The 27,584-nt window shown below is 41.5% G+C and overlaps 4 protein-coding genes across 4 annotated transcripts in view; 2 read left to right on the forward strand and 2 right to left on the reverse strand.

Moving 5' to 3' along the window:
• Window positions 1-4,040: 4,040 nt before the first annotated feature.
• Ddrgk1 (DDRGK domain containing 1) lies at window positions 4,041-5,948 on the reverse strand. Its single transcript, XM_046632673.2, has 3 exons — window positions 5,821-5,948; window positions 5,573-5,720; window positions 4,041-5,334 (listed from the first exon to the last, which is right to left on the reverse strand). The coding sequence occupies exons 2-3, from the start codon at window positions 5,655-5,657 to the stop codon at window positions 4,541-4,543; spliced, it is 879 nt and encodes a 292-aa protein (XP_046488629.1). The 5' UTR covers window positions 5,658-5,720; window positions 5,821-5,948; the 3' UTR covers window positions 4,041-4,540.
• An 18-nt stretch (window positions 5,949-5,966) lies between these two features.
• Window positions 5,967-27,584, reverse strand: part of LOC124222077 (nucleoside diphosphate kinase homolog 5) — a 193,799-nt gene continuing 172,181 nt past the window's right edge. The window contains exons 4-10 of the mRNA XM_046632669.2: window positions 16,617-16,967; window positions 16,151-16,543; window positions 15,941-16,079; window positions 15,791-15,879; window positions 13,279-15,726; window positions 10,573-11,861; window positions 5,967-9,763 (exon numbers count right to left, since the gene is read on the reverse strand). Of these exons, the coding sequence (XP_046488625.1) occupies window positions 15,616-15,726; window positions 15,791-15,879; window positions 15,941-16,079; window positions 16,151-16,543; window positions 16,617-16,847 (963 nt within the window). The 5' untranslated portion in view covers window positions 16,848-16,967 and the 3' untranslated portion in view covers window positions 5,967-9,763; window positions 10,573-11,861; window positions 13,279-15,615. The remainder of the gene's footprint in view (window positions 9,764-10,572; window positions 11,862-13,278; window positions 15,727-15,790; window positions 15,880-15,940; window positions 16,080-16,150; window positions 16,544-16,616; window positions 16,968-27,584) is intronic.
• eca (transmembrane p24 trafficking protein eclair) lies at window positions 6,014-7,627 on the forward strand. The gene is made up of 4 exons (XM_046632678.2): window positions 6,014-6,155; window positions 6,516-6,736; window positions 6,905-7,051; window positions 7,152-7,627. The coding sequence occupies exons 1-4, from the start codon at window positions 6,014-6,016 to the stop codon at window positions 7,299-7,301; spliced, it is 660 nt and encodes a 219-aa protein (XP_046488634.1). The 3' UTR covers window positions 7,302-7,627.
• LOC124222070 (myogenesis-regulating glycosidase) lies at window positions 11,195-25,791 on the forward strand. Its single transcript, XM_046632655.2, has 9 exons — window positions 11,195-11,425; window positions 14,420-14,679; window positions 14,760-15,233; window positions 15,322-15,413; window positions 17,760-17,938; window positions 20,352-20,482; window positions 22,359-22,580; window positions 22,721-22,831; window positions 23,252-25,791. Exons 1-9 carry the CDS (start codon window positions 11,381-11,383, stop codon window positions 25,155-25,157), a joined length of 3,420 nt encoding a protein of 1,139 aa, XP_046488611.1. The 5' UTR covers window positions 11,195-11,380; the 3' UTR covers window positions 25,158-25,791.

The following is a 27,584-nucleotide window of genomic DNA, read 5'->3' on the forward strand; positions in this document are numbered from 1 at the left end:
ACTCAGAAATCGCAGCGAAAAGAGCGTGGGATCAACAGGAGAGAAGTTACGAAGGAAAAAGCACCTGCTGAAAAATGTCGAAAACGCAGGTTCTCGTTTTTCGGCTGTAACTCTTCATACGTTGCTCGCAGCGTATTGGGACTGCGCTTAATCGTTTTCTCTCGCAAAATTACGTAGGAATAGTGCACGAAAGAATTTATTCCAGCACTTTTCAAAATCGCGAAAAATTTCGCCAAAAATGCAAAGGGGTTAGCCTTACTTTTTTTTTGGGCAAAAAACTTTTGGTCTCAGATTCGATTTAAATGACCCTTGCCTGACTAATTGGACACCCAGGAACTAAGAAAACGCAGCGAAAAGAGCGTGGGATCAACAGGAGAGAAGTTACGAAGGAAAAAGCACCTGCTGAAAAATGTCGAAAACGCAGGTTCTCGTTTTTCGGCTGTAACTCTTTATACGTTGCTCGCAGCGTATTGGGACTGCGCTTAATCGTTTTCTCTCGCAAAATTACGTGGGAATAGTGCACGAAAGAATTTATTCCAGCTCTTTTCAAAATCGCGAAAATTTTCGCCAAAAATGCAAAGGGGTTAGCCTTACTTTTTTTTTGGGCAAAAAACTTTTGGTCTCAGATTCGATTTAAATGACCCTTACCTGACTAATTGGACACCCAGGAACTCAGAAATCGCAGCGAAAAGAGCGTGGGATCAACAGGAGAGAAGTTACGAAGGAAAAAGCACCTGCTGAAAAATGTCGAAAACGCAGGTTCTCGTGTTTCGGCTGTAACTCTTCATACGTTGCTCGCAGCGTATTGGGACTGCGCTTAATCGTTTTCTCTCGCAAAATTACGTAGGAATAGTGCACGAAAGAATTTATTCCAGCACTTTTTAAAATCGCGAAAATTTTCGCCAAAAATGCAAAGGGGTTAGCCTTACTTTTTTTTTGGGCAAAAAACTTTTGGTCTCAGATTCGATTTAAATGACCCTTGCCTGACTAATTGGACACCCAGGAACTAAGAAAACGCAGCGAAAAGAGCGTGGGATCAACAGGAGAGAAGTTACGAAGGAAAAAGCACCTGCTGAAAAATGTCGAAAACGCAGGTTCTCGTTTTTCGGCTGTAACTCTTCATACGTTGCTCGCAGCGTATTGGGACTGCGCTTAATCGTTTTCTCTCGCAAAATTACGTAGGAATAGTGCACGAAAGAATTTATTCCAGCACTTTTCAAAATCGCGAAAATTTTCGCCAAAAATGCAAAGGGGTTAGCCTTACTTTTTTTTTGGTCAAAAAACTTTTGGTCTCAGATTCGATTTAAATGACCTTTACCTGACTAATTGGACACCCAGGAACTCAGAAAACGCAGCGAAAAGAGCGTGGGATCAACAGGAGAGAAGTTACGAAGGAAAAAGCACCTGCTGAAAAATGTCGAAAACGCAGGTTCTCGTTTTTCGGCTGTAACCCTTCATACGTTGCTCGCAGCGTATTGGGACTGCGCCTCATCGTTTTCTCTCGCAAAATTACGTAGGAATAGTGCACGAAAGAATTTATTCCAGCACTTTTCAAAATCGCGAAAATTTTCGCCAAAAATGCAAAGGGGTTAGCCTTACTTTTTTTTTGGGCAAAAAACTTTTGGTCTCAGATTCGATTTAAATGACCCTTGCCTGACTAATTGAACACCCAGGAACTAAGAAAACGCAGCAAAAAGAGCGTGGGATCAACAGGAGAGAAGTTACGAAGGAAAAAGCACCTGCTGAAAAATGTCGAAAACGCAGGTTCTCGTTTTTCGGCTGTAACTCTTCATACGTTGCTCGCAGCGTATTGGGACTGCGCTTAATCGTTTTCTCTCGCAAAATTACGTAGGAATAGTGCACGAAAGAATTTATTCCAGCTCTTTTCAAAATCGCGAAAATTTTCACCAAAAATGCAAAGGGGTTAGCCTTACTTTTTTTTTGGGCAAAAAACTTTTGGTCTCAGATTCGATTTAAATGACTCTTACCTGACTAATTGGACACCCAGGAACTCAGAAATCGCAGCGAAAAGAGCGTGGGATCAACAGGAGAGAAGTTACGAAGGAAAAAGCACCTGCTGAAAAATGTCGAAAACGCAGGTTCTCGTTTTTCGGCTGTAACTCTTCATACGTTGCTCGCAGCGTATTGGGACTTCGCTTAATCGTTTTCTCTCGCAAAATTACGTAGGAATAGTGCACGAAAGAATTTATTCCAGCTCTTTTTAAAATCGCGAAAATTTTTGCCAAAAATGCAAAGGGGTTAGCCTTACTTTTTTTTTGGGCAAAAAACTTTTGGTCTCAGATTCGATTTAAATGACCCTTACCTGACTAATTGGACACCCAGGAACTCAGAAAACGCAGCGAAAAGAGCGTGGGATCACCAGGAGAGAAGTTACGAAGGAAAAAGCACCTGCTGAAAAATGTCGAAAACGCAGGTTCTCGTTTTTCGGCTGTAACTCTTCATACGTTGCTTGCAGCAAATTGGGACTGCGCTTAATCGTTTTCTCTCGCAAAATTACGTAGGAATAGTGCACGAAAGAATTTATTCCAGCACTTTTCAAAATCGCGAAAATTTTCGCCAAAAATGCAAAGGGGTTAGCCTTACTTTTTTTTTGGGCAAAAAACTTTTGGTCTCAGATTAGATTCAAACGACCCCCACCTGACTAATTGGACACCCAGGAACTCAGAAAACGCAGCGAAAAGAGCGTGGGATCAACAGGAGAGAAGTTACGAAGGAAAAAGCACCTGCTGAAAAATGTCGAAAACGCAGGTTTTCGTTTTTCGGCTGTAACTCTTCATACGTTGCTCGCAGCGTATTGGGACTGCGCTTAATCGTTTTCTCTCGCAAAATTACGTAGGAATAGTGCACGAAAGAATTTATTCCAGCACTTTTCAGAATCGCGAAAATTTTCGCCAAAAATGCAAAGGGGTTAGCCTTACTTTTTTTTTGGGCGAAAAACTTTTGGTCTCAGATTCGATTTAAATGACCCTTACCGGACGATTTGGGCCCTCAGGAACTCAGAAATCGCAGCAAAAAGAGCGTGGGATCAACAGGAGAGAAGTGACGAAGGAAAAAGCACCTGCCGAAAAATGTCGAAAACGCAGGTTCTCGTTCTTCGACTGTAACTCTTCATACGTTGCTCGCAGCGTATTGGGACTGCGCTTAATCGTTTTCTCTCGCAAAATTACGTAGGAATAGTGCACGAAAGAATTTATTCCAGCACTTTTCAGAATCGCGAAAATTTTCGCCAAAAATGCAAAGGGGTTAGCCTTACTTTTTTTTTGGGCAAAAAACTTTTGGTCTCAGATTCGATTTAAATGACCCTTACCTGACTAATTGGACACCCAGGAACTCAGAAATCGCAGCGAAAAGAGCGTAAGATCAACAGGAGAGAAGTTACGAAGGAAAAAGCACCTGCCGAAAAATGTCGAAAACGCAGGTTTTCGTTCTTCGGCTGTAACTCTTCATACGTTGCTCGCAGCGTATTGGGACTGCGCTAAATCGTTTTTTCTCGCAAAATTACGTAGGAATAGTGCACGAAAGAATCTATTCCAGCACTTTTCATAATCGCGAAAATTCGTACTCATAACACCAACGGCTGAAAGATCTCCAGTCTTGAATCCGATTTGAACGTCAATTTGACTCCAAGGAATCTGAAAATGCACGTCAAGCACAGTGCAGACTAAACAACTAAGGAGAAACCCAGAAATCACAGAGAAATATGTTCATCGATCGCAACTCTAGATGAGTTGAGTACCGTGATCGGGGACTGATGACAATGTATTATTTCCCCTAACAAAGTTTCCACATCAGGATCGTCAGAAAAGCATTTCAGTATTTATTCAATCTTGCCACATTCAGACTGTGGAAATTTAAAAAGAATAACATTTTACCTCCGCGATTATTGGTACCGATAATCATTACGTATAAGAATTGTTGTGCAGGAGTCTTTTTCCACTTTCTTGACTCTCATAATGAATTTAAATAGGAGCAGGCGAGTTTGTGTGTTTTCATTCAAGAAAAAGTCCTTCAACACTCACTAGGAAATACATTTTTTTTTATTACATACAGGTACTAATCTACCCTTTGAAAGAGTCGTTTGTTCAAGACGCATAATTAGAAAATTCATACATCAATTAGTTCAGCTTGTAGTGTTTGTTCACGTTAAAAGTTTCTGTTGTGTTACCCAAAGTGGCTCTGGCTTATCAAAAATTCAAACGCAATTCAGTTTCTGGTTTTTACACATACGAATTTTGGTACTTTGTTCACGATATAAATGAGAGTAAAGGTTGTCTCAAAACTTGATATTCCAATGAGTGACAATTCTCGTTGAACTGTTTTGTTGGTAACAAATTTTACACTAGTCTTTCAGTTGCGAGTTATAGAAATACATGATTCAGTTATAATAATGAAGGGATCAATTGTTTTCCTCAAAACTTCAAATAATGTTAAACATTCGTAAATATACAATACTATCTTACAATAATTTATACAAGAAACATCTAAAAATATTGCTGTCAAACAATCTGTCACCGCGATTCTATGTGCTAACAGAGTTCGTCTTCGATGGATTCAAATTAATCAATATATTAGAATTCTCCGCCAATTCCGTTATGCTAACGCGGCCCCTCTGCCGGATGAATTTTGCAACAGCCTCTAGTTCTCCTGTTGAAATGTAAATAAACTTTCCTCGGTCATCAACGACTCCGGTAAGATTACCATCAGCCTGCAAATTCTGTATCCTCTCAATAACACTGACGGTCTTCATTCTAAAGTGTGCTGCCAAATCCTCAAGCACAACAACTTTGTTTACTTTTATATAGTCTATAAATTTAGTCAACAAATTCTCTTCTTCTGTATTTTCCCCATCCTCGTAGCCCTCCTCTTCAACGCTGAAGGCCTCCTTCATTTTCACGTACTCCTCGTACTCTCTTCTCTCCTTTTCTTCCCTAGCTTTCTTCTCCGCCTCCTCCAGTTTAGCCTCTTCCATCCTCTCTTTTTCACTCTGTTTATCCCTTTCCTCCTGGAGCAACTGATCTCTCTTTCTCCTCTCCTCTCTCTCCCGCTCCGCGGCTTCCCTCTGTAGCTTTTTTTCTGCTTTAGCTTCCAGCTTAGCCCTCTTTTTAGCTCCTAGTTTACTGTCTGCCAAATCTATGTCCCCATCCTCATTTTCATCGTTCGCATCATTGCTGTGATCCGATTCGTTTCCTCTTCTAGCTTCAGCCGCGGCATTGCCTCGCATTCTTTGCCTCGCATTTCTAACTCCCGCCGCACGCCTTGGCTGTTGCCTGTGCGCCTGAGCTCCTCGACCTCTGACATCTGCTTCGGGTGTGTCTGAAATAAAAAGTAAATTAAAAACGGATTCTCAATACCAGTATACCAATTCTAACATCAGAATTCATTCCAAAAATCTTCTAAGAATTAAGCTACGATGAGTATATTCGATATTCAAACAGCTGTTCCAGTTGCTTATAGGTTACGGTATACAGCGATTTTTAAAATCATCGAAACGATGTCTATCAATAGTATAAAATCATTTAAAGATGATAATAATAACCACTTCAAATATTACCTGCCTTTTTCCTGGAAAATAGGGCCAGGATAATTAATAATACGACTAGTCCCGTCACAACAGTCACTAGCAGGAGAACGTCCATGATTGTTGTTGCCACTAGTCACTGGTCGGTAGAATCGAAAGAACGTCCGTTGAAAACGGGCTTCTGATGAAAATTGGTCATGTGAAATTAAGAACAACTATTTTAGCAAGGTTTCAATACTTTTAAACGTTTTAATCAACCCCCGCCTTTTCTTTAAACTCACAATTTGTATCTCAAGTACATTCTTTGACTGGCGTGGTATCCGGTGACGGCAAATGGCTGGAACGAGAAATGAGACCGTCGTCATCCGCTGACGTGTGTCATCTGTGTTTCATCGTCGGTTTCGTGTTTTGTGTTTTCCGTCGTCTATTCGTCCGAGATTAGAAAATAAATAATAGATCAATACACACAATTTAATGAAGATGTGGAAATGCTTTAGTTCCTTTGTCGTGCTCAGTGTTATATTCCTCGAATATTCGAGCGGACTTTATTTCCACATCGGTGAAACCGAGAGAAAATGTTTCATAGAAGAAATACCCGACGACACTACCGTTCTAGGTTTGTAGCAGACAGATTTCAACTCGTATTTCTGTTCCCACAGCTCTCAAACGTCCTCGAATTCGCTCAAAACACGCTATTTCATTCGTTGTTGCCCCTCTATCGGCTACTTACACCGATTTTTGATAACCTCATACTTGTACCCCGTTTTCTCAATCCCTAACCTAACCTACTTTGAACTAACCTCGTTGGCATTTCGGAATAAAGTTTTTACCAACTGAGATTTAAAACTAGTTGACATCATTTTGATTATGCAATTCTTTTTGTAACGGCACACGACGATCAACGGATTAGCTTTATAATTTTACGCTTTCTCTTATTTCGTCTTTATCAAGTTAACTTGCCTTTTTTTGTTCTTAGTGAACTACAAAGTCGAACTGTACGATCCAAGGAGCGGTGGATTCATGCCTAGCAGTCCTGGTATAGGAATGCACGTCGAGGTCCGAGACGTCGATGACAAAATGATATTGTCGAGGGTCTACAGTTCCGAGGGACGCATCTCGTTTACTTCTCACACGCCTGGAGAACATGTCATATGTTTGTACTCGAACAGTTCTGCCTGGTTTAGCGGTACTCAGTTGGTGAGATTTAATTCCTTTATTACTTTCTTTAGCGCTTGAATGAATACGTAGTGGCAAACTAGCGAAACAAAACAATGAGCTATTCAGTGTTGGTATTTTCATAGATATAATATTTTTAGCTACTACATCCTTGACACCTCAATTACTGATTGGTTATTCATTTTGCAGAGAGTTCATCTAGACATACAGGTTGGGGAGCATGCTATCGATTACGCTAACGTCGCACAGAAGGAAAAGCTGTCCGAACTACAGCTCAGACTTCGTCAGCTGCTTAGCCAGGTCGACCAAATAACCAAGGAACAGAATTATCAAAGGGTAATTGGCAATGAGAAAATACACATTCTGATTATTTTAACTAAATATAATATTATTCAGTCTTACCATAATCATTACGATACAATATTCAATGTTTCAGTATCGTGAAGAACGATTTAGACAGACGTCGGAAAGCACGAATCAACGTGTTCTGTGGTGGTCGCTTGCTCAGACAGCGATTCTTCTAGCAATGGGTGCATGGCAGATGAAACATCTGAAAGGATTCTTCGAGGCAAAGAAATTGGTTTAAAAGAATCCACGCGTCTATACGTGTATCATCTAAGTATCGTGCATTTGTCACGGTGAATAAAATACAATTTGTTATCATATTTCAACATAAAAATTTCAACACACTGAGTCTGATTGTTTGGTAAATATACACATCAATGTCTTAACTTTGTAGTCACCGGCGGCATTACCGAGGTCTACATATAATGCCCAAGTACATATTTCGATTATGGATATTAATCAACTAATTTTTACTATCAAGATTGGGAAATATTGTATGACCAGTTAATCCGTAACTGTGTATGCCATTGAAATGTTTATAATAAAATTATCTATTTATAAAGTAAAGATATGAAATTCTCTATGATTATTTATCAATTATTTGCGCTTGATCCTGCATGACGTCTTTACGTGATGGTTGCATATAGTAAGGCGGATTACGCTCGATTTCGTATAAAAATTAACTGACCAACTAACAAGAATAACAACCATCGTCGGAAATTAGAAAGGACGTTTTACTCCGTTATTAGTGAACAATTATCCTCGTTTGATCTTTAAAAATGTGATGGAACGTCTAATCATCGTGGACATCGTATGATCCGTGACAAAGGGTAATTCTTCCCGCTTGTATTCGACGGCGTTAAGAAATCTAGCGTAAATTACAACTCACATTTGCCTTGAAAGTCCGAGTGTCCTGCTCCTTTTAGCAGCGACGACATCTTGTTAGCACCACTTAGCGACTTTATACCAGATTTGTTTAACGCCGACGATAATTGTGGCGGAATATCATGCTTGATTAACGGCCTCCGCGTACGAAAATGCAAAATTTAATTATCCCCCAACGAGCACGGCTAGTGCGTTTTATATTTACCATTAGCGTGGTACATGTCACATTTGCCAATGTTTATTTTGAGCACCTTATGATCCGATAACGACGTCTATGTGCTTACTTATGGCGTAGAGAAACGCCGGCTTGAACATTCGTGGAAAACTGTGTCAAGAGTAAGAAAACTTGACCCTGAAAATCCGCAGGTATCCAAATGTTATTAACTACATGTGATATGTTGTATTATTTCGTAATTTATGGAACTCTGTGTGCACAACGGTTCTTTTGACTCGCCGACCGCAAGGTGTCTGAACGTAATTTAAGGATGTTTTATTTGATTTAAAAAAAAATTTATGTGATATATATGTCCTGCCTCGTCAGTTATTCCTGTTTCCCAAACACAACGGCTGCTATTACGTACCTATACATACATTGTTTTACCGGTTTTCACGACACTAGCAATAATTGCATCACTTTCGTCGCCAGGGTGTGGTGATTGTGTATTTTCAATTTTTGGTAAATTTTTTCAGATCTTCAAAATTGAAAACACGAAAGTGTAAAAAGCTAATTAATTTAGCCGCAAGTCTAGTTCGATACATTCGAAAGTCCAATTTATAGGTCATGTGTACAAAAAGTGACGCGCTTTGATATTACAACTAATCTTGTAATAATATCACTTAGTTTATACAGTTGTTAACATTTTGTCGTACGTATAAATAACATTGGATTGTTGGTCTTGGTTAGTTACACATATGTATATCTTTAACGCAAACAGTTAATAAGGCTAAACTTAGCAATCAATGCAGATAATAGCAAATGGGTTCATTGGTGAAGTAAAAAACTGGTGTTTAGCGTGATGGGTGAATTACTTCGATTGCAAGTTGGCAATTCTTCCGGAGCTTATCGCTAAAAAAAAAAATCGGCAAATTATTTCTCGCGATAATTATAAATCAGTCAGATTCATCGTAATCTGCTAAAAATATTTTCGCGTCCGCAATAGGTAGTCGGTACAAACTCGATGCGAAGCTTGCGCCATTACCACAATAACCCGACATAAGTACACCTATGCATTGATGCGTGACTTATATATCAGAAGTAAAACCTAGGCGACAGGTGGATTTATAAACAGATATATATTTATGCGCCCATCTCGATGTCGCTGCAATCAAAGATTGTAGGTAAACAAGTACCTATCGCTAACTATACGTGCATGAGTCAGGTTGATAATCATCGGGAATAAATTTTAACACAGATACCGGTATCTGCTCTCCGGATGATAACAAAAGCTCAAAAAATATCCGTCCAGTTGCACCCGATTTTCGCTTATACCCCATGCATAGAGGTCAGGTATGGAAGGGTACGAATTGAGAGGAATGGCGACCATCCTCTATTGTCGCGAGAAAAGCGGTCACGGGTCACGGAGAAAGAAAAGTTCACTGTAACATTACTTGAATTTTTATCGTCCGTTGACTCTCTTATCAGTCACATGGTGTGTCGATTTGTTTTGCTCTCCCTGCTATGCTTTCCGCTGAGCCGAGTTCTTCTACCAGATCTAGTCCAGCTTTATTTTCACGTTTCTTCGTCACGTAAGGAACCGGCTAAAACCATCAGCCGTCTTCGCAGTGGGCTCGATTTTTTTACCATCTATCACTCAATGCCTGTAACGGTGAGTAAGCCAAATCATTAGACGATCCACAGTTGGAGCGAAGAACAATTTACGCACACTCTGCAAGTTCGCGTAATTTTTAGCGAGCCATAGGTGAAACTTCAAATTATTTCCGGTACAGGTATTTCAATAGTTCTCGTCGGCAGTAATTATAGGTTTCTCTAGTATTCGCTCGGTGCTTTGCTTTGCCTAATAATGGCGAGCTCTCTTTTCTTCTAGATCAACTTACGCCCTCAAAAATTGATTAATTTCACAAATAAGCCTCGATGCTTACGAGACAAGCATTAAATTAACGTTCACTCTGTTTCTTACGTTCTTTGTAAATACCTAATTCGGTTCCCACGAACAATTTCTTAGAATTGCACTGATTTAAAAACAATCGAAATCGTTTATCCGTAGACAGTGTTTATCGACTGATTCTACTGTTTCAAACAAATTCAACTTATCCTTATCTCTACTTGGCCGGTTTAGAGGCAGCTTCAAAAGCTCTGCGTCGCGACAATTAGGAGCTTAGACTTTGTAAAATCTACTTGATTTTCTTGCAGTGACGCAAGTCGCTTCACCACACATCGGAACCGTCGGCATTAATAGCGATGTAACTATCGTTACTTCAAGAAGAATAGACCTCTTTGAAGCGTTGTCACCTAGCTAAGAACTATTCACGCATTGTTCACGTGTGTTATTGAAATTTTCATGAAAGTACCTCCACCGTTAGGTTTCTCGGAAAAAATTCCGAACCACACAGAGCCATACCACCATACCATGGTTCGATCATGTGTTGGAAAAAATGGACACACGTACCTGCATGTAATTACAGATCATTCAGGTTTGATCCCGCGTTGATGTACACGTATAATTTAAACCGACAGATGAAAACAATATCGTAATCGAGATGAGACTTGCGTAAAATAAAAAAACGGTTACCACCTCACTTCTTCCTGCATCGCGTCCAACAGCGCAGGGGCGCGCTTCGTTTACGATCCTTGGCCTGACTCAGACAACACTGGTTTAGTTTATCGTGAGCACACTGCTCCGGGTTTAAGTTCAAACAGACGTACCTACTCTATATAAAAGGTATGTACATAACACCGTTCGTACATACATGCATTAATTAACAAACAAACAGCGAAACACGTAAGAGGTATGTAAGGTACGTGTGTACCTAGGTACGTACCAACGGCCGACTTGGGTCTTCGGTTCGAATATCGCTCAACAGATCTTGCCTTCCTACTGATCCCGCAAACTTAACCCACCTAGATCCGATCCGGTGGTCGCGTCGGCGCCGAGGAAGGTGGAGACGCTGTATAACAAGGGGGCATGCAGACGTCGGGGGGAACTAAGAAGATATCGTTAAGTGGCTGCCGATACAAGACCCGCGGTCTTTGGATCAGTGCATATCTACCTGTCCGCGGAGTTGGCCATATTCGAATAGCGGATGTAACCCTCCATGTAGTTTCGATCTAGTTTGATAAAAGAAAAGGTCACCGTAACCGTAACCGTTCCTATTTTTTTTTATTTTTATTTTTTTTTTTGTCACTTATTTTCAATCCATATCGGGAACGCTGTAACTCGTGTGTGATAAACTTCCCTGAAATTATTCCGGTGTACGATGGATAGGATTAACCGCAGGAGGAGAAAGGCGAAGAAGCCAAAGGTATATAATACTTCATGGACTCGTCGAAACGTCTATTAGATTTTTGAGAAACACTTTTACACTGATTCTGGATATCATCAGCTAATTTTGAAAGCTTCCTCGAAATTCGAATGTTCCTGTCAATGGACATAAAACTGTATTTTTTTTTTTTTTTTTAAACCTTTTCGGAACCGTGAAACTCATAAGGGTTGATCAAATTTTTCACACATTATAGGAGTGAAGGTCAATGATATTTTTCAGCAATCGTACTCAGCCCGAATATCTGCCAAGTTTAACTTGACCACAAAGAAGTTCTATACGGATTTCACCGAGAAATGATTTGAGTTTGTTTTTGCTGGATTGAGAGAAGAAGATCGATGCTGAGTAATCAATATTTATTCAATACTCACGTTTTATCGCGATATCTAGGGTACAAAGTCTGGTTTTTTCCAAGCACCTGCAGGGTATCAAAAAATCAAAGATTAACCGCAAAGTTGAGCATTTCTAATTTGGTAGATTTTTGATTTTTGCAAAATTTATGTTCTATGCCACGTTGATACAAAGCGGATTTTAAATTGGGGCTACGAATGAGATGTTCGCGATTAATAATCAATAAAGATGTGATAAATTTCACGTTATTATTTATTACACTAGGTAATATTTTCGATCACGAGCATATCTAGATTCAAGATTAGCGCTTAGACACTGATCACAAGTTTCAGAATTTCGCGTACACGACTCTGAGTTTCGAAAATATCGCGTTCCTGATTTATCAGTGAAGGTTGATTTCAATCTTCACGCGTTATCAGTTGGCATTATTTAGAAAAGCCTTGGTTAAAAACTGGGAGGAGAAGCCATTCATGTGAAACGGTAACATGCCTCTGTTGTTTACGCACTCGTGTCGTAATTTAGAAATATGTATTCGTGATACATGAATTATTTATTGCAGTAGGTTTAAGGCCGTATTTCACTAGTAATACCCGTCTATTCGTATCGAGTACCATTGGCAGTTAAAAACTCGATAATCATACTTTGAGCCGGCGTCTAAGCCACTAAATAACTTAATCCAGACTCATCGACAGGTTTCGATAAGGAATAACAAATAAATCGCTCACTGTGACTCGAGTCACGAGGTTCAAGTAATTCGCCATCAGTTTCAGCTGAGGCCAGACAATGATTATTTCACGCTTAATTTCACTCGCGCAGCTTCTCCAGAGATATATTATTATAACGCAATTAGGAACAATACGCGGTTGAAGAGCTTATTTATCGCACAAGCAACACAGCATTGTTTTTCAGTTTGACCGACGCGCAGTGCTGCAATTTAACGCACTCTCGACTTGCTTAGTTGCTGATGATCACTGCAGTCTAGAGCGTTATTTCAAATAATTGTTTTCAAAATTTCACGCCTAATGAAAGGATTCGTATTCTCGCTGAATGGAAACAGCTGAATAAATATGAATTACTAACAGCTTTCCATGGATGACTTGACATAAAAATCTAGGATATCAAAAATTAGTCATCTTGGAGAATTTGAACTTTCGAAATAAAAAGTTGACGAGTTAGTCGGCTCTCCAACATCTCTTAATTGTTGCAAACTAAAACAATTTAGGCTCATGACTTTGAAGCCGAAGATGAAAGTAGACCCAAGAAGTTTTTTTGAGCTACTAATTTTTATTTTCTTTTTGATGATCTGTATTACTACACGATAAGTTATTACAACCAGCTGTTCGACATTCTCGGTATTAGATATTTTTGGATATTCTTATCTTTGCAGAAATGTTTACACCTAGCTTCGACTGTTTCATCGCGTCAATTTCTACTTGGTCGTTTATACTGAAGTTAAAAAAATATTATCAGCGAGAAATACTTACCGTTGTATTGTAGTCCTGTAAGTCACTCTTGAGTGTTCAAGCAAATAGTGTGACATTTTTAGACGTGGCCCGAATTACATTTCGTCTTCCGAATGAATAACGTATACTGAATGTAAGTTTTGAGATGGTGTAAATAAAAAAGGGCTAAAAAACTTACCACATCGTTTATTGCATTTTTGCGAATTATATACGAATCTTGTCTGCTTTACTACCGGTCGAGGCGTAATCGTACATGAACAACTTGTTCATCTGTCTGGCAATCGCTAAACTTACATGCTAATGCGCAAACATCAATCAAACAGACATGCAAAAATTTGGTCGACAGTGATTAATTTCGAGCTGCAGTTTGTTGTTACCATTTTACGCACATTAATAGGCAGTGAGTTACGTAATCGTACGCCTGTATTAAGTGGTGTACGTTGGTCATGTATGCGCACAGTTGTTTAACAACCGTGTTATTTTCTGTCGTTTATCCGTAGTAATGCGGAAAACCGAAAAGTGACTCGACCAAAGGCACTTGCGCAATGAATGACCTGAACATATTTCTCTTACACCATTCATATCCTATTCTCAGAATCGATTGTCCAATGCAGCTGAAGCAAGCCGTTAAACAAACTTTAATTACAGCTCGTATTTAAGTGCAGGGCATTTAAGTAACTGTACGTTCAAAACAGTCCAAGATTTTCAATTTTCATAGTAGAGATTATCGAAAGTTTTATTGCCGGTTATAAACTTCTCACCCCATGATAATTCAATACACCGCCGACTCAAAGTTTCAAGGTCAAGAATATGAGAAAAAAATCAGAAATCTCTGCGCCATTGCAAGAAATCGTATGAAAAATTTGAAAAGTAATGGCTTTCCCGAGGACTCGGCTCGGACCAAATTTCTAAACTGAACTAGGCTCAATCTTGATAATTAACTTCAAAACTGCTCACCTTTTTCCCCGATATAATTAGTATACCGTACGAAGTATCCCGGTCTCCTCGGCCAGCGCGTGGGCAAGCTTTTACGAGCTTAGCTGCTTTCAGACAGCCGGAGTTTCCTGCATGCGAGGCCCGGCTAATCAGACTCAATCGACTGACTCGCACACACCGACGCACAGATATTCTGTAGCCCTGTCCCTCTCAATTCATTGCACAGAAGCTGCTGTTGTCCACCGTTGATCCGTGGGACGTACAAGTGGCCAGTTTCGAGCCGGAGGGGCTAGCGCAACGTCGCGGAGTGTCCCTGTCATCCATCGTCACAAGTCCGGACGTCCAGACACCGTCCGGCAGAGTACTCCGGACACCCTCGCCCTGGTACAAGCCGGGCACAAATTCTCCAGCTCCAAACACCACCGACACAGATCAAGGCGCCTTGACCAGCCCCGAGTGGCCTCTTCCTTGGTACAAGCCTCTGAGGTGAGCGAAGACCAAGTCTTGCTTGTCGTTGGTGTCTAAAGAAGAGTTAAGCCTGACGCATTTTCGCACCCCCCAATTAGGTCGTCGACTCTCGACACCCCTCGAGGATCGACGCAATCTGTACCGCCACTGAAACCTCCGCGAAGCAGAGCGAATTCGCGAGGACAATCGACGGACTCGGTGGATAATGAAACCGGTTCAAGAACCGACGGGAATTTTACTCCGAGTGGGGTAAAAGTACCCATCGTACAGTTTCACCTAGAGGATGAAAAGATACCTCCGGTAAAAACGAATGGGGTCCAGTTTCACGAAAGGGAAAGAAACTTCTTATCCGTACCGAAAATCGTCGTAAGCGAAGACTGTGATACCGAGGAATCGCCCAAGATCAAGGAAAACGGAACCTCCTCAAACAGTTCGATCAAACTGACCAACGGTACTTCGGAAACGGAGAGTCCGTATGGTTCAAAAAATCCGGGACAACATCCTCTGTTGATCGTTGAAGGGAAGTACAGGACTTCGGTTGAATCTATCGTCGAGGATCTCGTCAAGACCAGGTAACCGATTACTCGCATTATCGTTTCGGTGAAATGATGCTTATGAATATTGCGGGGCACCGTAGATTGATAGATAAACGTTTTGCAGGTACAGTCCACAGACTGCTAGACAAAGAAGACTCCATAGATTGTCACCTCGAAACTCGTCAGTGCACGAGGGAGAGGCGCGAACTGACAACGGTGAGTTAAAACTAATAGGTGACCGTTATTCAAATTCGTCCGTGGGTAATCGGAGTGGGAGACCGTTTTCTATTGATTGGCTAAAAATTATAAATCCAAATTGCCGTGTAATAGTTCCGAATACTACATACGTAATTACAACGTGAGGTCTGGCGAACAGTGTACAGTATGCTTGTTGGGCTTAAATTCAAAGGAAGTATCGTCAAGTCGGTATCATAGCCAGATCATCCGGTAACTTGGGATCATTTGGATTGTTCAGGATCAGCCAGTTTGCTAACCACAAAATAGGGTCGGCTGGTTTTCGCTTGCAGCACTGTGAATCAACGTAGTTAGTTACTGTAGTAGGTCAGCGTCTGAAAGTTGAGTGGTAAACTCACCAAGGTTAGTCCCTCGAGCAGGACGTTATTGATCACTTCCCACAGATAGTCCGCCGCCGTTTCACCCCTCAGTAGTGGTTCTATGATAACTGAAATTGCATTCGTAGCCAATTAGGGTAAGTCTGACATTGACGAACCAAAGAAACTCACACTCCGGAAAGAAGAAGTGAATTTCTCGTTCGGCTTGCTCCCGGCTCGCACTTCCGTGAACGGCGTTCTTGAAGTCTTCACCACGCCGGCCAAACCTGGCTCGAATGCTGTCAGGGTAATAGAGTCGAGCTTCGGTTACCTGGGCGCCAAAACGAACTCCAGAAAGAATGAAAATCCCCAAGGGTACGCGGGAAGATGACCTTCGCTCACCTTCGTTGGTCCCATCGCGTGTCGCCAGTCTTGAATTCCCCCCTGCTTGGCTAAAACCATGGCGATTATCGGAGCGGACGACATGTAGGCGACGAGGTGAGCGAAGTTCACCTGCCCGTAACGGTCCGTGTAAAAGTCCGAGGTCTGTTCAGGTGTCAGCTGGAGCCACCGAGTCTGATAGATCTCGAAGCCTTCCTCCAGTATTCGGTCCTCAATTTCTTTTCTGCATGCGACAGCCTCCGGCTTGATAATAGCCAAGGTGCACTCGACGTCTGGCTCTGCCTCTTCTTCCTCTTCCCCAGGTTCGCAAGGTTTGCAGGGTATCAGGGGGTACTCCGGGACCTCCTCCTCGCCACAAAGGTACTCGTAATCTTGAGAATTGACGAATTCGTACTAGAACAGAGAGGAAAACAGGTGGGGAATTGGTTTGGAATTCGATCCGTGGAAGAGACTCGTTTCCAATCACTTCTCTGGTCGAGTCACTCGAGCATTGGGAACTCGGCGGTTTCGGTGTCTCGTCTATTCCCACGTCGTCGTCTTTCACAGGGGGTTCGAACAGGGTCATCAGCTTCCAGTTTCCAGGATCTTCGGGGTCCTGAGTGCCCTTGCATTTGTCGAAGATGTGGACTTGACTCACAGCGCAAGCATTTCCCGTGTCCGAATCACCGCTGTTCTGGTCTTGAGGACAGTCGCACATTGCGGTCCGGATGGTAATCGATCAATTTTTTACATGCGAGATAACATGCGACTTGACGTGCCAAAGTGAAATGTCGGAGCGACAGGCGGACATTGATGCGTATTTCAATTATCCGACGATCTGGAAAACAGAGGGCAACTGATCGGAGCGTTTTTCTCTTTTCGCAAAACATAATCAGCTGCCACTAGATATTGTACGATCCGATTTTTGAATCAGTGCATCGTATTGTATGCTATCACGTTTTAATAAGTTCCATCCTGCCTCCGTATATCCGTCTCTCTTCACTCACTCTAAATAATATCTGACTACTGCGCAGATCTACGTAGCATTGAATATCCCGAAGGCAGTTCACGGCTGTATTTACCGGTGCAGCGCGGTATCTAACTTTAAACAATTCAATTTTTACTATTTATTTTGTCATTTCGAATGCGAATATTCGTACTGTAACGATACAGCAAATAATTAGCTACAACGGTCTGAATTTCGTTAACGACGGCTTGTTGCGTCTGATTTTATTTTCAGAAAATCGTTTACACGCTGATAAGCCGCCTTCATCTCGCATTTATTGCCTCGCAGATAAATTGACCGTAAATTTATTGTTAGTTTACGAATTAGGCTCGGAAAATATTACAGAACGATATGCACGCGGTCGTGTTCTGGTATTATTATTGTAGACTCGACAATTTGTCAACAATCATAATACACCGTCGCTTCTTTGTTGTTTTACGACAGATTTTTACACTAAATATTTACTACGACTGTTTTACGATCTTATTGTTAGCCAATCTGCCAGAGGCGTGCGTTCGTGATAATCGCTTTAGCGTAAGAACGAAATAACTACAACGACTAATAATTGCATGGTATTGTTGTTGGTTTATGAAGCTATTGGTAAATTACTTGTTTCACTTTCAGGTCGGCCATTATCAGCCGGTACTATCGAGGTTAAAAAAACCCCAAATAGCCCAAGTATCGTTAGAATTGGATCACGACACGAAATCTTTGAACCCAGAAGGAACTCAAGGAAAAGCAGCATCTCTATGCCGGACAGGTTGGACAACATGGAGGGACTTGAACAGTCTATGAGACAGCAGGTGAGGCTTCGACTATTTTCCTTCGCCGGTGATAAACCTGATAGTAACCAAATTATCAACAACAGGATTCCTTAAGACAACACATGCCTGACGAAGATGACATTAAGAAATAACAGGTTTGCCGAAAATTATGCAGATTGAATCACGACGAGAATTATTCGATATCTTATCGACAATCTTGCGATCAGTGTAGATCTATTATCGATGGGATATTCCGCATTTGACATGACGGTCACGGTTCACGTTTACACGACGTAATGACGGATCCATCGCACTCACACTTGCATAACTTACACTAGTTAATTTTACTTACGAATTCTTGCTCGACACGTATTGAACACACTTCGAGTGTTGTCAAACACCTGGCCTTATCACGATTAGTAAACAGTATCGAGTAAGATTCGCAGTGAAATTGGACAACCCTGCGATAGCTGAAATATTGCTGCACGATCGCGCCTCGTGCATATAAATTAAAAATCGTGCAATCAGCCCAAGCTGATTCAATCGCGAAAAGTATATATAACCAAAAAAATGGACGATAAGAAGAAAGATAATAAATACAGTTCGATTTATTCGCTCGAGAAAGACATGCAGGCTGGGTGTAGCGGATGGAGTCGTTTAAACTCTATCACAGAGGTTAGTCAAACCGTTTTTACATTAGGTTAGTGAAAAAGTTGAGCCGAAGCTCAGAATTTCTCCCTTCAAAAAACTCCGCATAATCTGTAAGTTAAGCAGTTTGTTCCAAAGATCTTTTCGACTGGTTGATACACGACGTCGGTAATCCATTTCGAGGGACCTTGTCATGGTTATGATGATGTTGCACAATCGAAGCACGTTTCAGCACGAGCCAAGCATACGTGTAGCGTCGAATGACCGGTATTTTAACGGACACGCGTTCCTCCGACGTCTCTCGTGACTTTCAGAGGAGTCGAAAGAAACTAGTCGTGTCTCGATCACCTTTGGAGCGAGTCGTGAGTCCGAATATCTGCGTGCACTAGGTCAGAAATTTTTGTGCGCGAAAATACCTATATATTTTTACGAACGTAGTCGCGATAATATTTATAGACATTGGCTAGGCGGTTGGAAGACATGACACCGGCATTTTCTCGCGTGAATTTTCGGTTTCTCAAAGTTTTTACAAATTTCGACAAGCAGGTTCGCTGCGCTGATATTAACGGTTCCGTACGTGGTTCCGGGTTATTTATTTGACGAGAAAATCGAAGTGAGTGTTTTCAAAAGCCGTCGATTAACTCGGTGCAACGAATCGACTGACGGTCGTTTTTCAGTCGACTGAATACAATACGATGGGCGAAAAGGCAGGTGGGGACTACCTCCACGATTTGAGAAAACAAGTTCTCATTAAGGTGAACCCATGCAAAGTTGATAGCCTCTCTGAGAACGCATCGTCATTCACCTTGAGTATCTCATGCGTATGGTCACGCACACTCGGCGTATATTACTACGTTGCACGAGTAACGTGAGACTCAAGTTAACCGCGTTAGTGAAACTATGAAAGGGATTATAACGTCTTGTTCAATTCTTAAACTGCACGAATTTAATCTTGACAATGAAGATCAGTGCACATACTATCATCACCGACCACCAAAAAATAATTAAACATCGGCGCAGTGTAAAAATAACCAAGTAGTTTCTACAAGGTGCGCAATAAGCGCTTTGTAACTGACTTTTAGTTTCATTCTGACTGCAATAAAAAAATATTGCTTCAAAGAAAAATTCGATGGACTGTTTCAGTTGCGTCTTTCAGTCTTAGTTTCGGCATTTTTTGCTTCCGGAAATCCTTTGGTCTGTAGATTGCATAATGTCTGATGCATATTTATCTCAACAAGTATGCCATTATATTAGACCGTACAGTTCAGCATTCAGAGATACAAAGTTATTCATACAATTGCGATCGTTATTAGGATGTACTTAAAATATCCGTTTCACAATTACTGGGTATACAGAGGTGACGAAGAATAGGTCACGTATGTACGTACATAAATTACTTATCTATTGTCTTTTTTGACAAAAGAACGTACAAAACTCTGCAATCGTGATTTCATTTTAACGTGTTGATAAACTTGTTCACCGTAACGAAGTCGTTTTACGCATTGTTTTGCGTTTGACGAAAACTTATTCAGGATTTGAACAAAGTCTTACTCAAGTCCAACCGGTTTACTTGCCATGAATTAGTATTCTGCATCGTAATGCGTTGGTAAAGCTGAGTTGAATCGAAAATCATCACAAGAGCGCGAAGCGCGAATTGCTGCAACCTACGTGCGTTGCAATAATTCGCATTCTCGCAAGCTGCGTGTACCCGGAGCATGACAATTCGCATGAAAATCGTCGCTGATTCTCATCGTAGTCATGAGATGCAACTCAAGCTTTACATATTTCGTTGTTATCGTTTCAGGGAACGAGTTCGAAATTTCGAAGAGACGACAGTGACAGTAGCGTGACATTTAGCAACAGCGGATCAACCCCACGAGAGAGTGCTTTGGACTCTGATACCGACGACGATGTCAACGATGAGGAACTTGCCAAGTGAGTAAAATCACCACTCGAGTCCAAGTCGTAACGCACATAACCGCATTCCATCAATGACAGAGGACGCAATAAATCTAGAAGGCATATAGCGGAATTTTTATATCATACCCGTAATCCGCCTTGTGTGAAATATTTCGACGTTGTTTGACGTCGAGCAGCATCACTTATCGAATCAACTGCCTTTATTCCCGCCCAGATAAAATTTTTATACGCTCTGTAAAACGATATGCTCAGTCGTATCTGTGACGATGCAGCAGTTCAATTAACACATTTACAAACTAGGGCTCACCGTCAGATAGCAGATGTGGTGGATCATTTGTACAATACTGCTTTAGAGTTTACTATGTATTCTGGGTGTAGCTGTGTATGTAATGCCAACTTGCCGACCTTATACACTTTCATTTTACCACTACCATGACAATTGTTCAAGGTGAAGGGGAATTCCATTTACATTTACCGCGTAACGTCTACTAGCTGTTACCTAAAAATGCTGTCATTTGGTAGAAAATCTATCAATCGATCAACAATTTTTTTCCTCTGCAAATCTATCCGCATACATTTACGTATCGCATGAGCAAATAAACGAGCAAGAAAAAGAAATGATCAGTCTGTGATGATGCGAGCTTTTAGAAGCGTCGCCTCGAAAATTTTTTGGTGAAGCATTTTGACCTTATTTATAAACTTGAATTATATGTTAGCATTTCGTAATATCTACACGGTCCTGTCGCATCTTTTTCTCATCTGGACTTTGGAACATTATATAAGTTGAAAGACTAGCCGTGTTACGTTATCTGGTCATCCAGAGTAGAAAACACTTTTTAACTAGCGTCGAAATCTCAACTAGCTCGTTATTGTTTCCTTGACTTTACCGTCTCTGAAAGTTGAGAGAAGACTGTAGATTGTACGACCTTCCTTGACCTTCACCTATCGCATTAGGTTATCGAAATTCTGGTTTCTTTATTCACGCTTCATGGGCGCAATCTGCAGATGCTCGCAACGCGCGACGTCAAAATTACTTATTCGGTGCAGTGTAACTCTCTGTGTTAGATATTGACTCGTCTGAATGCAATTATTACTTAAGCTCGTTCGCGACATAATTTTTGAATATTACACTTTAAATCAATCGATACGTGTATCCACTCGTAGATAGTAAAAGTACAAATCGGAAAATGATCCCTCGTTATGACATTGGTAGCGCTGTTTCGGTGCAGAGGTAAGTAGTTAATCGTAATACGGAAATGGCTTCACCGAATTAGCAACCACGACGTTCCAAATATCCGGCGTTAGCTGGTCAACGGTCCAATACATGTCTTCTTGAATCACATTACTTTTTAAATTCAAACCGAGACACCGAATCTTCTTCCTCGAGACCATTTCGTATGCCTTTATTTAAAAGCAGTTCAATTTCCTTTTTCCTCATCACTCGATTAATCTGATCAGGATCGTCAGCTAAGAGCTGACTTTCACGGATTAAAATACGAGCCGGAAGCGCACTATGACCCACAAATTAGGCTCCGTGACCCACGGGTCAGTCCCAATCATCCCCACTCTGATCCTAAACATTTCGTAAGCCTCACGTGCGGATAGCGAATCGGGGACTTTAGTGATACGAAGATCGTGGTCCTGGGTGGCACTGTAGCAGCCACATCTTTCACAAGTTTGTAATTTTTCTTACCGCATGGGTGCTAGACCCTGCAGATTTAAACCTTGGTCGAAAATTGCTATGATCGAGGTCGACGAACCGATCAGTGGATCGTGGTGAACATTTATCCGTGACAAACGCGCGTTCATCGGCTCGAATAAACCAGATTTTCACTCAAGACGTGATAAAAACTGCACAGCAGATACTCACGGAGCATTTTGCGCCTTCCAGGGTCCCGTTGCAGGCACCTTCACGTCGGAAACCGCCACCAATCGGCTTCATTTCACCGGCTCATAAAATGGCCAGGGAGACGATTGAAATTTCGGGCGGCCAGAGCGTCAACTCAACGATAACGAGTGTCAACAGCATCAGCAGTCTTCTCAAGGAAAAATTACAGCTTTCCATTCCTCAGGCGCTGCGGAGTAGCAAGAAACAGCAAAATGCTGATTACAGGTATGACTCAGGATTCCCTTTTTGCATGACGGAAGTATTATGAGGTTCTGATCACTTCTGACCTTGCATAGTAGTCATCGACGTGCTTTTCTTCAAGGCGTAGAAGTCGAATAATCATGTGCTTCCGTTTCATTTCCCAGGCTGAGGGCCTTCGTCGGTATCCTGTTCTTCAGCATAGTCTTCCTGATCGGATTCGCCTACGTTTACTACAACCAACACGTTCTTCAGAGGGCGTACTTTGAGCTGTTCAGGTGAGCAACGTGTTCCGTAACTTTGAGTAATTGATAATGCTTCTTATGGTGGTGCAACCCTATAATCAGACAACCATCAAATGCAGTGAATTGCCGGTTAGACGACGAAACGTCATTATCGCGGTGCGACATGACAACGATCTCTAATTTTCACCCAGGAAGCAATCATAACGTACTTTATACCTATAGTCCGCATGGTTGAGGTTCGTAGGCGGAGAAGCGAGTGCTCGCTTCGCATGTCGCCGTTTCAACTAGAGGCAATTTAAATTATTGATCCAAATAGCTTGTCGAGTTATCGTTGTCACGAAAGCTGATCGTTGATTTGCGGCATAAACACAGAGGCGAAACCGCCCCGCTACACAAACCAATCGACCGTTGCACCATGAAAATTCACCTCTTATTTTCTCGTTCTAATCGCAGCTTCAACAAGAACGACCGGACGATGCACGTCTACAGTAGAAAGGGTGTCGAGCTAATATCTGCTCGATTGGGTGAAGGGATACTTCATGCAACCGGGGTGTTTCCCTGTCTTCCCCATCACGACAGACCCGGTTCCGTATGCCTCGAATGGCTGCAGCAAACCAGACTCTACTTATCGCACACCGATCATGATCAGGAGAGCACTCATTGCTACCATATAACATGGCAGAGTCTGAGCCCCAGCTACAACCCGAAGGACTGTTTTGACTGGTCTCCGAAACGGGGCCACTGGTACGGTGCCGGACAGACTCAGAACATGGCGTATCCGCTGGAGAAGGGCGCTTCGGATTCTAGTGCCTTTGTAACCGGAGACATAAAGAAGCACGCCTTCGGGAACGTCCTCAGGCGTTACTTCTTAAACTCGAAGGGGGCCACGATCGTCGTGGATCCCGAGTCGCCGCTCTACGTCTCGATAAACGCTAAAGGGTCGCAGGACTTCTGCATCGAGGCGAAGTACGACTCGTTCGCTTATATAAACCACCTGACGCCACTGCCGCAGCTGAACTACACGGTGTGCGCCTCGGACAACATAAAGACGCTGCTCTCGATGATAACGGAAAAGGCCCCACCGGGCGGGCCCAAGAAGGAGGACGTGGACGCCGTGAACTCCCTGATTTCCGAGCCGGTTTGGCAGATCTCGCCAACGGATGAGGCGGCCATATACAACTACACCGTGGACGTAAACGACCACGGTTTCCTCCAAGGTCACGTACTTCTCAGCGAGGGATGGCAGCCGAACTCCGGTGACTTCCATCTTGACATGGAGCGGTTCCCCACGATGGTGAAGACCATCAAAACCATCCACCGTCGCGGGTTCAGGATCATATTTTCTATCCAACCGTTCATATCCACCGAGTCGGTAAACTTCGTGGACGCCGTTGCCAGTCGACTCCTGATATCCGAGCGGGGCAGTGACCCAAGGATACCAGCCTTGACCAGGTACAAGCAGAGCAACAGCGCCGCCATACTGGACATAACGAACGACAGGACCTTGCCTTGGCTCGAGGACAAGCTGCAGAGCCTCGTCAACAACTACAAGGTCGACTCATTCTACCTCGACTTGGGGAACGCTTACGACATGCCGCACTATTACAAATGTCAAAAGCCACTGACGAATCCGGACCACTACAAGACCCTCTTCACCGAGGCGATACTGAGCTCGGTACCGGTGATCGGGGTTTCCGGCGCCATCACGAGACCAAAGACGCCGGTCTTCGTTTCCCTGCCGCCGTTTCCGTCATCCTGGAAGGCGATTAAGACGGTGATACCGACGGTGCTGAGTTACGGTATAATCGGGTATCCCTTCATAATGCCCGGCGCTGTAGGTGGCGACGTCGCTCTTCCGATGTCGGACAACAACCCGAATAATGACTTCGAGGTCAATCTGCCCGACAAGGAGTTGTACCTCAGATGGTTGCAGCTCTCGACCTTCTTACCGGTAATTCGATTCACTCACTTGCCGAGCAAGTACTCGAACGAATCGGTCCTCGAGATGGCCAAGAGCTTAACCACCCTGAGACAGAAGACGGTGAAACCTCTGCTCACGAAGTACGCCCTCGAGGCGTTCGAGTTGGGACTCCCGATCATCAGGCCTCTCTGGATGCTGGATCCGTCCGATCCCGCCTGTCACGACGTGGTCGACGAATTTTCCGTTGGCGACGAGCTCATAGTTGCTCCAATATTGTACTCGGGTAGCAGGCAAAGGGAGGTGTATCTTCCGGCCGGAGTCTGGAGGGACGGCATCGACGGAACACTGAAGAAGGGGTCAAGATGGATCCACAACTACAGAGTGGCCGAGGACAAGGTTGCGTACTTCGTCAAAATGCCTGACAACACTAGATTTTGAAGTGATTGTGATATATCCTTGCTGCGTGACAGCGTACCTGTATTGTAAATAAAAAAATAAAAAAATTAATACAGGTATGATTCGTAAAAAGTGACGTATAGTATAATGAGGAATGCCTCGCCCGATGTGTGTACATAGGCTGTAAATTTACTCTGTGCCATTATACGCTATTTTGCAATATTGATCACGCTATATGAGCTTTATGCTTTTACGGCTATGTCACATGTCGGTGTAAAATATCGTACGTCGTTTCATTATAAGCAATTAATTCAGTAGAGTGACAATTATATTAACAATTACAGCCAAACGCAAGTTCGACAATTAATAATAGTACTGAATTCAGCATATGAGGTTCTTTTTTTTAAATGAGCCAAGAGGCCTTACACATACGTATATACATATTATGTGATAAAAGTAATTGTTCCCGAGATGAGAAAGAATAAATACCAAAAAAGCTTTAAGGAAGGGCGGTATCAGATAATTTGATATGAATTTACATGATATAAGTAATGTGTTAACGTGTACATAATACTAATACTGAATGTATGTACAAAATAGTCAGAATAACACATATTATATACAATTTCCTATGTATGAAATATTTCTATATTAAATAAAGAACACTTTTTCTATATTTTTTTAGGATTTTTATTCAATCTTTTGGCGTTTTTTTTTTGTATGATTTTTTCCGTTTATTTCTTTTATTCATTTTATATTGTAATTATATAGCGATACTTTAGCATACATAACCCATGGAAATAATGCCGTTAAATATGAAGATATTATTTTGTCAATAATATAACATTTACTTATAATGATGGCCATATTATGCTCCTCCCACCTAACTATGTATTTATCATATAAGATTTTATTATATTACCTTGCGGGGATCGGCGGGGGGAGACAACAATTTATTTATTTATTTAATTATTTTAATTTTATTTGTTCATGTTTTTTGCTTTTTTTTTTCTCTGTCGTTTTTCATTTTGACTAGAAGCGGGATGAAAGCCGAAAAAATAAACAAGGAGTTTTAATATATGCTTCACGTTATATACGTATAATATATTATAATAATTAATAATAATATATATAATAACCGTTAGTCCCTACACGACGTTTTCGTTAATCAAACAGTCAATGGGAAGCAAACATCTATGCATGCATATATATAATCCATACTTATATATACATACATAAATAAAGATAATCGAATAAATAAAGCTTTCTCAGCGTCAGTAATATTCGTATTAATTATATTTAATTATAATCATAATCGTGTTACGAAAAATAATCTTTTCTCTTTTCACCGTTCCATCGTTTCTTCAAATATGGTTACTAGGTACAATTTCTTGTTAAGATTTAGGCTCGCTTTTTTTTTAGAATGTGTATGTATTATACATATATTTGTGTTTTGTGTAGGTGTTGCACGTGTGAGCAATCTTTTCATCCGTCGCTAGTAATCGGTAAAACTTGCGTCGTTCTGTTACACATTATACAAATGAAATTCAACACTCGTTATCCGCGGCATGCCGCGTATTTGAGTTCGGCATTTTTCATGTTCTCACACTTTACTTGCCTATATTACACGCAATTTTTCAAGTGAAATTCGCACCGAAGTTCCAGTTTGCCAGGAATAAAAAATGGATACTTTACGAACGGCCTGCACCCAACATACCAGCAAAATCACTCTAACATTTATTTCAAAATTTCTATTTCCGCATTACGTAGCCATTCAACCAATCGTACAAGATTTTTTTTTTCTCTATCTTTGGTGAGAAATACTGTGTATTGGCCAGTGAGAGAGAATGTATAATCAACGATTGCAATATTTTTCGGTTATTGAAAAAACGTTGATACAATTAGGGATGGAAATGACCACCCTAACCAATTTAAGCATTCACATTTTAGACACTCATCGCATAATTAATAGGGTTTCTACGGAGGGTGAGGTTTAAATAATCTGAAATCACTTAACGATTTTGGGAAGCTGACGGATCGCACGGGAGGATCTTTTATCGTCATGGAAGTAGATTTACGGAAGATGCGTATGTAGAGGTGAAACACTTTCTTGTCAATAATTTCTGCAGTGATACCGACGTCGACAATTTTTTTTTTTTTTTTTTTGTTTTTGGAAGATGATGCTCTTTTTTGTTCCGCACTTTCTTTTAATTTTAGTGCATGTATCCTTTTTTCTGCGTTTCAAATTCCAGTCGGAGGAATGACTGCCGTTTGAACGTTCAAAGTACACTTTACGACGATTTCATCTTCGATTTCAAATTCGGTGTTGAATTCATTGCACCAAATTTCACCTCACATTTCACCAACGCGAGATGTTTCCAGTTTCGTTTTATGTTGGAATTATTTTATGCTCGTAGCTTCGGTAGTTTCCTAGCCTTATCGTCAGACGTTTTCGGAGTTCAGGATATT

Source organism: Neodiprion pinetum, chromosome 6 (genome assembly GCF_021155775.2).
Source record: "Neodiprion pinetum isolate iyNeoPine1 chromosome 6, iyNeoPine1.2, whole genome shotgun sequence".
Lineage (NCBI taxonomy): Eukaryota > Metazoa > Arthropoda > Insecta > Hymenoptera > Diprionidae > Neodiprion > Neodiprion pinetum.

What these genes read in the sequence shown, in the direction of transcription:
- Ddrgk1 (XM_046632673.2), bottom strand. Translation starts at nt 5,657, where the DNA reads ATGGACGTTCTCCTGCTAGTGACTGTTGTGACGGGACTAGTCGTATTA. An exon ending in ATTTTCCAGGAAAAAGGCAG is followed by an intron (nt 5,335 to 5,572) that starts GTAATATTTGAA and finishes TTTTTATTTCAG; the next exon opens with ACACACCCGAAGCAGATGTC.
- eca (XM_046632678.2), top strand. Translation starts at nt 6,014, where the DNA reads ATGAAGATGTGGAAATGCTTTAGTTCCTTTGTCGTGCTCAGTGTTATA. An exon ending in GGTTTAGCGGTACTCAGTTG is followed by an intron (nt 6,737 to 6,904) that starts GTGAGATTTAAT and finishes TTCATTTTGCAG; the next exon opens with AGAGTTCATCTAGACATACA. An exon ending in AGGAACAGAATTATCAAAGG is followed by an intron (nt 7,052 to 7,151) that starts GTAATTGGCAAT and finishes TCAATGTTTCAG; the next exon opens with TATCGTGAAGAACGATTTAG.
- LOC124222070 (XM_046632655.2), top strand. Translation starts at nt 11,381, where the DNA reads ATGGATAGGATTAACCGCAGGAGGAGAAAGGCGAAGAAGCCAAAG. An exon ending in AGAGGCGCGAACTGACAACG is followed by an intron (nt 15,414 to 17,759) that starts GTGAGTTAAAAC and finishes TTTCACTTTCAG; the next exon opens with GTCGGCCATTATCAGCCGGT. An exon ending in GCGTACTTTGAGCTGTTCAG is followed by an intron (nt 22,832 to 23,251) that starts GTGAGCAACGTG and finishes TTCTAATCGCAG; the next exon opens with CTTCAACAAGAACGACCGGA.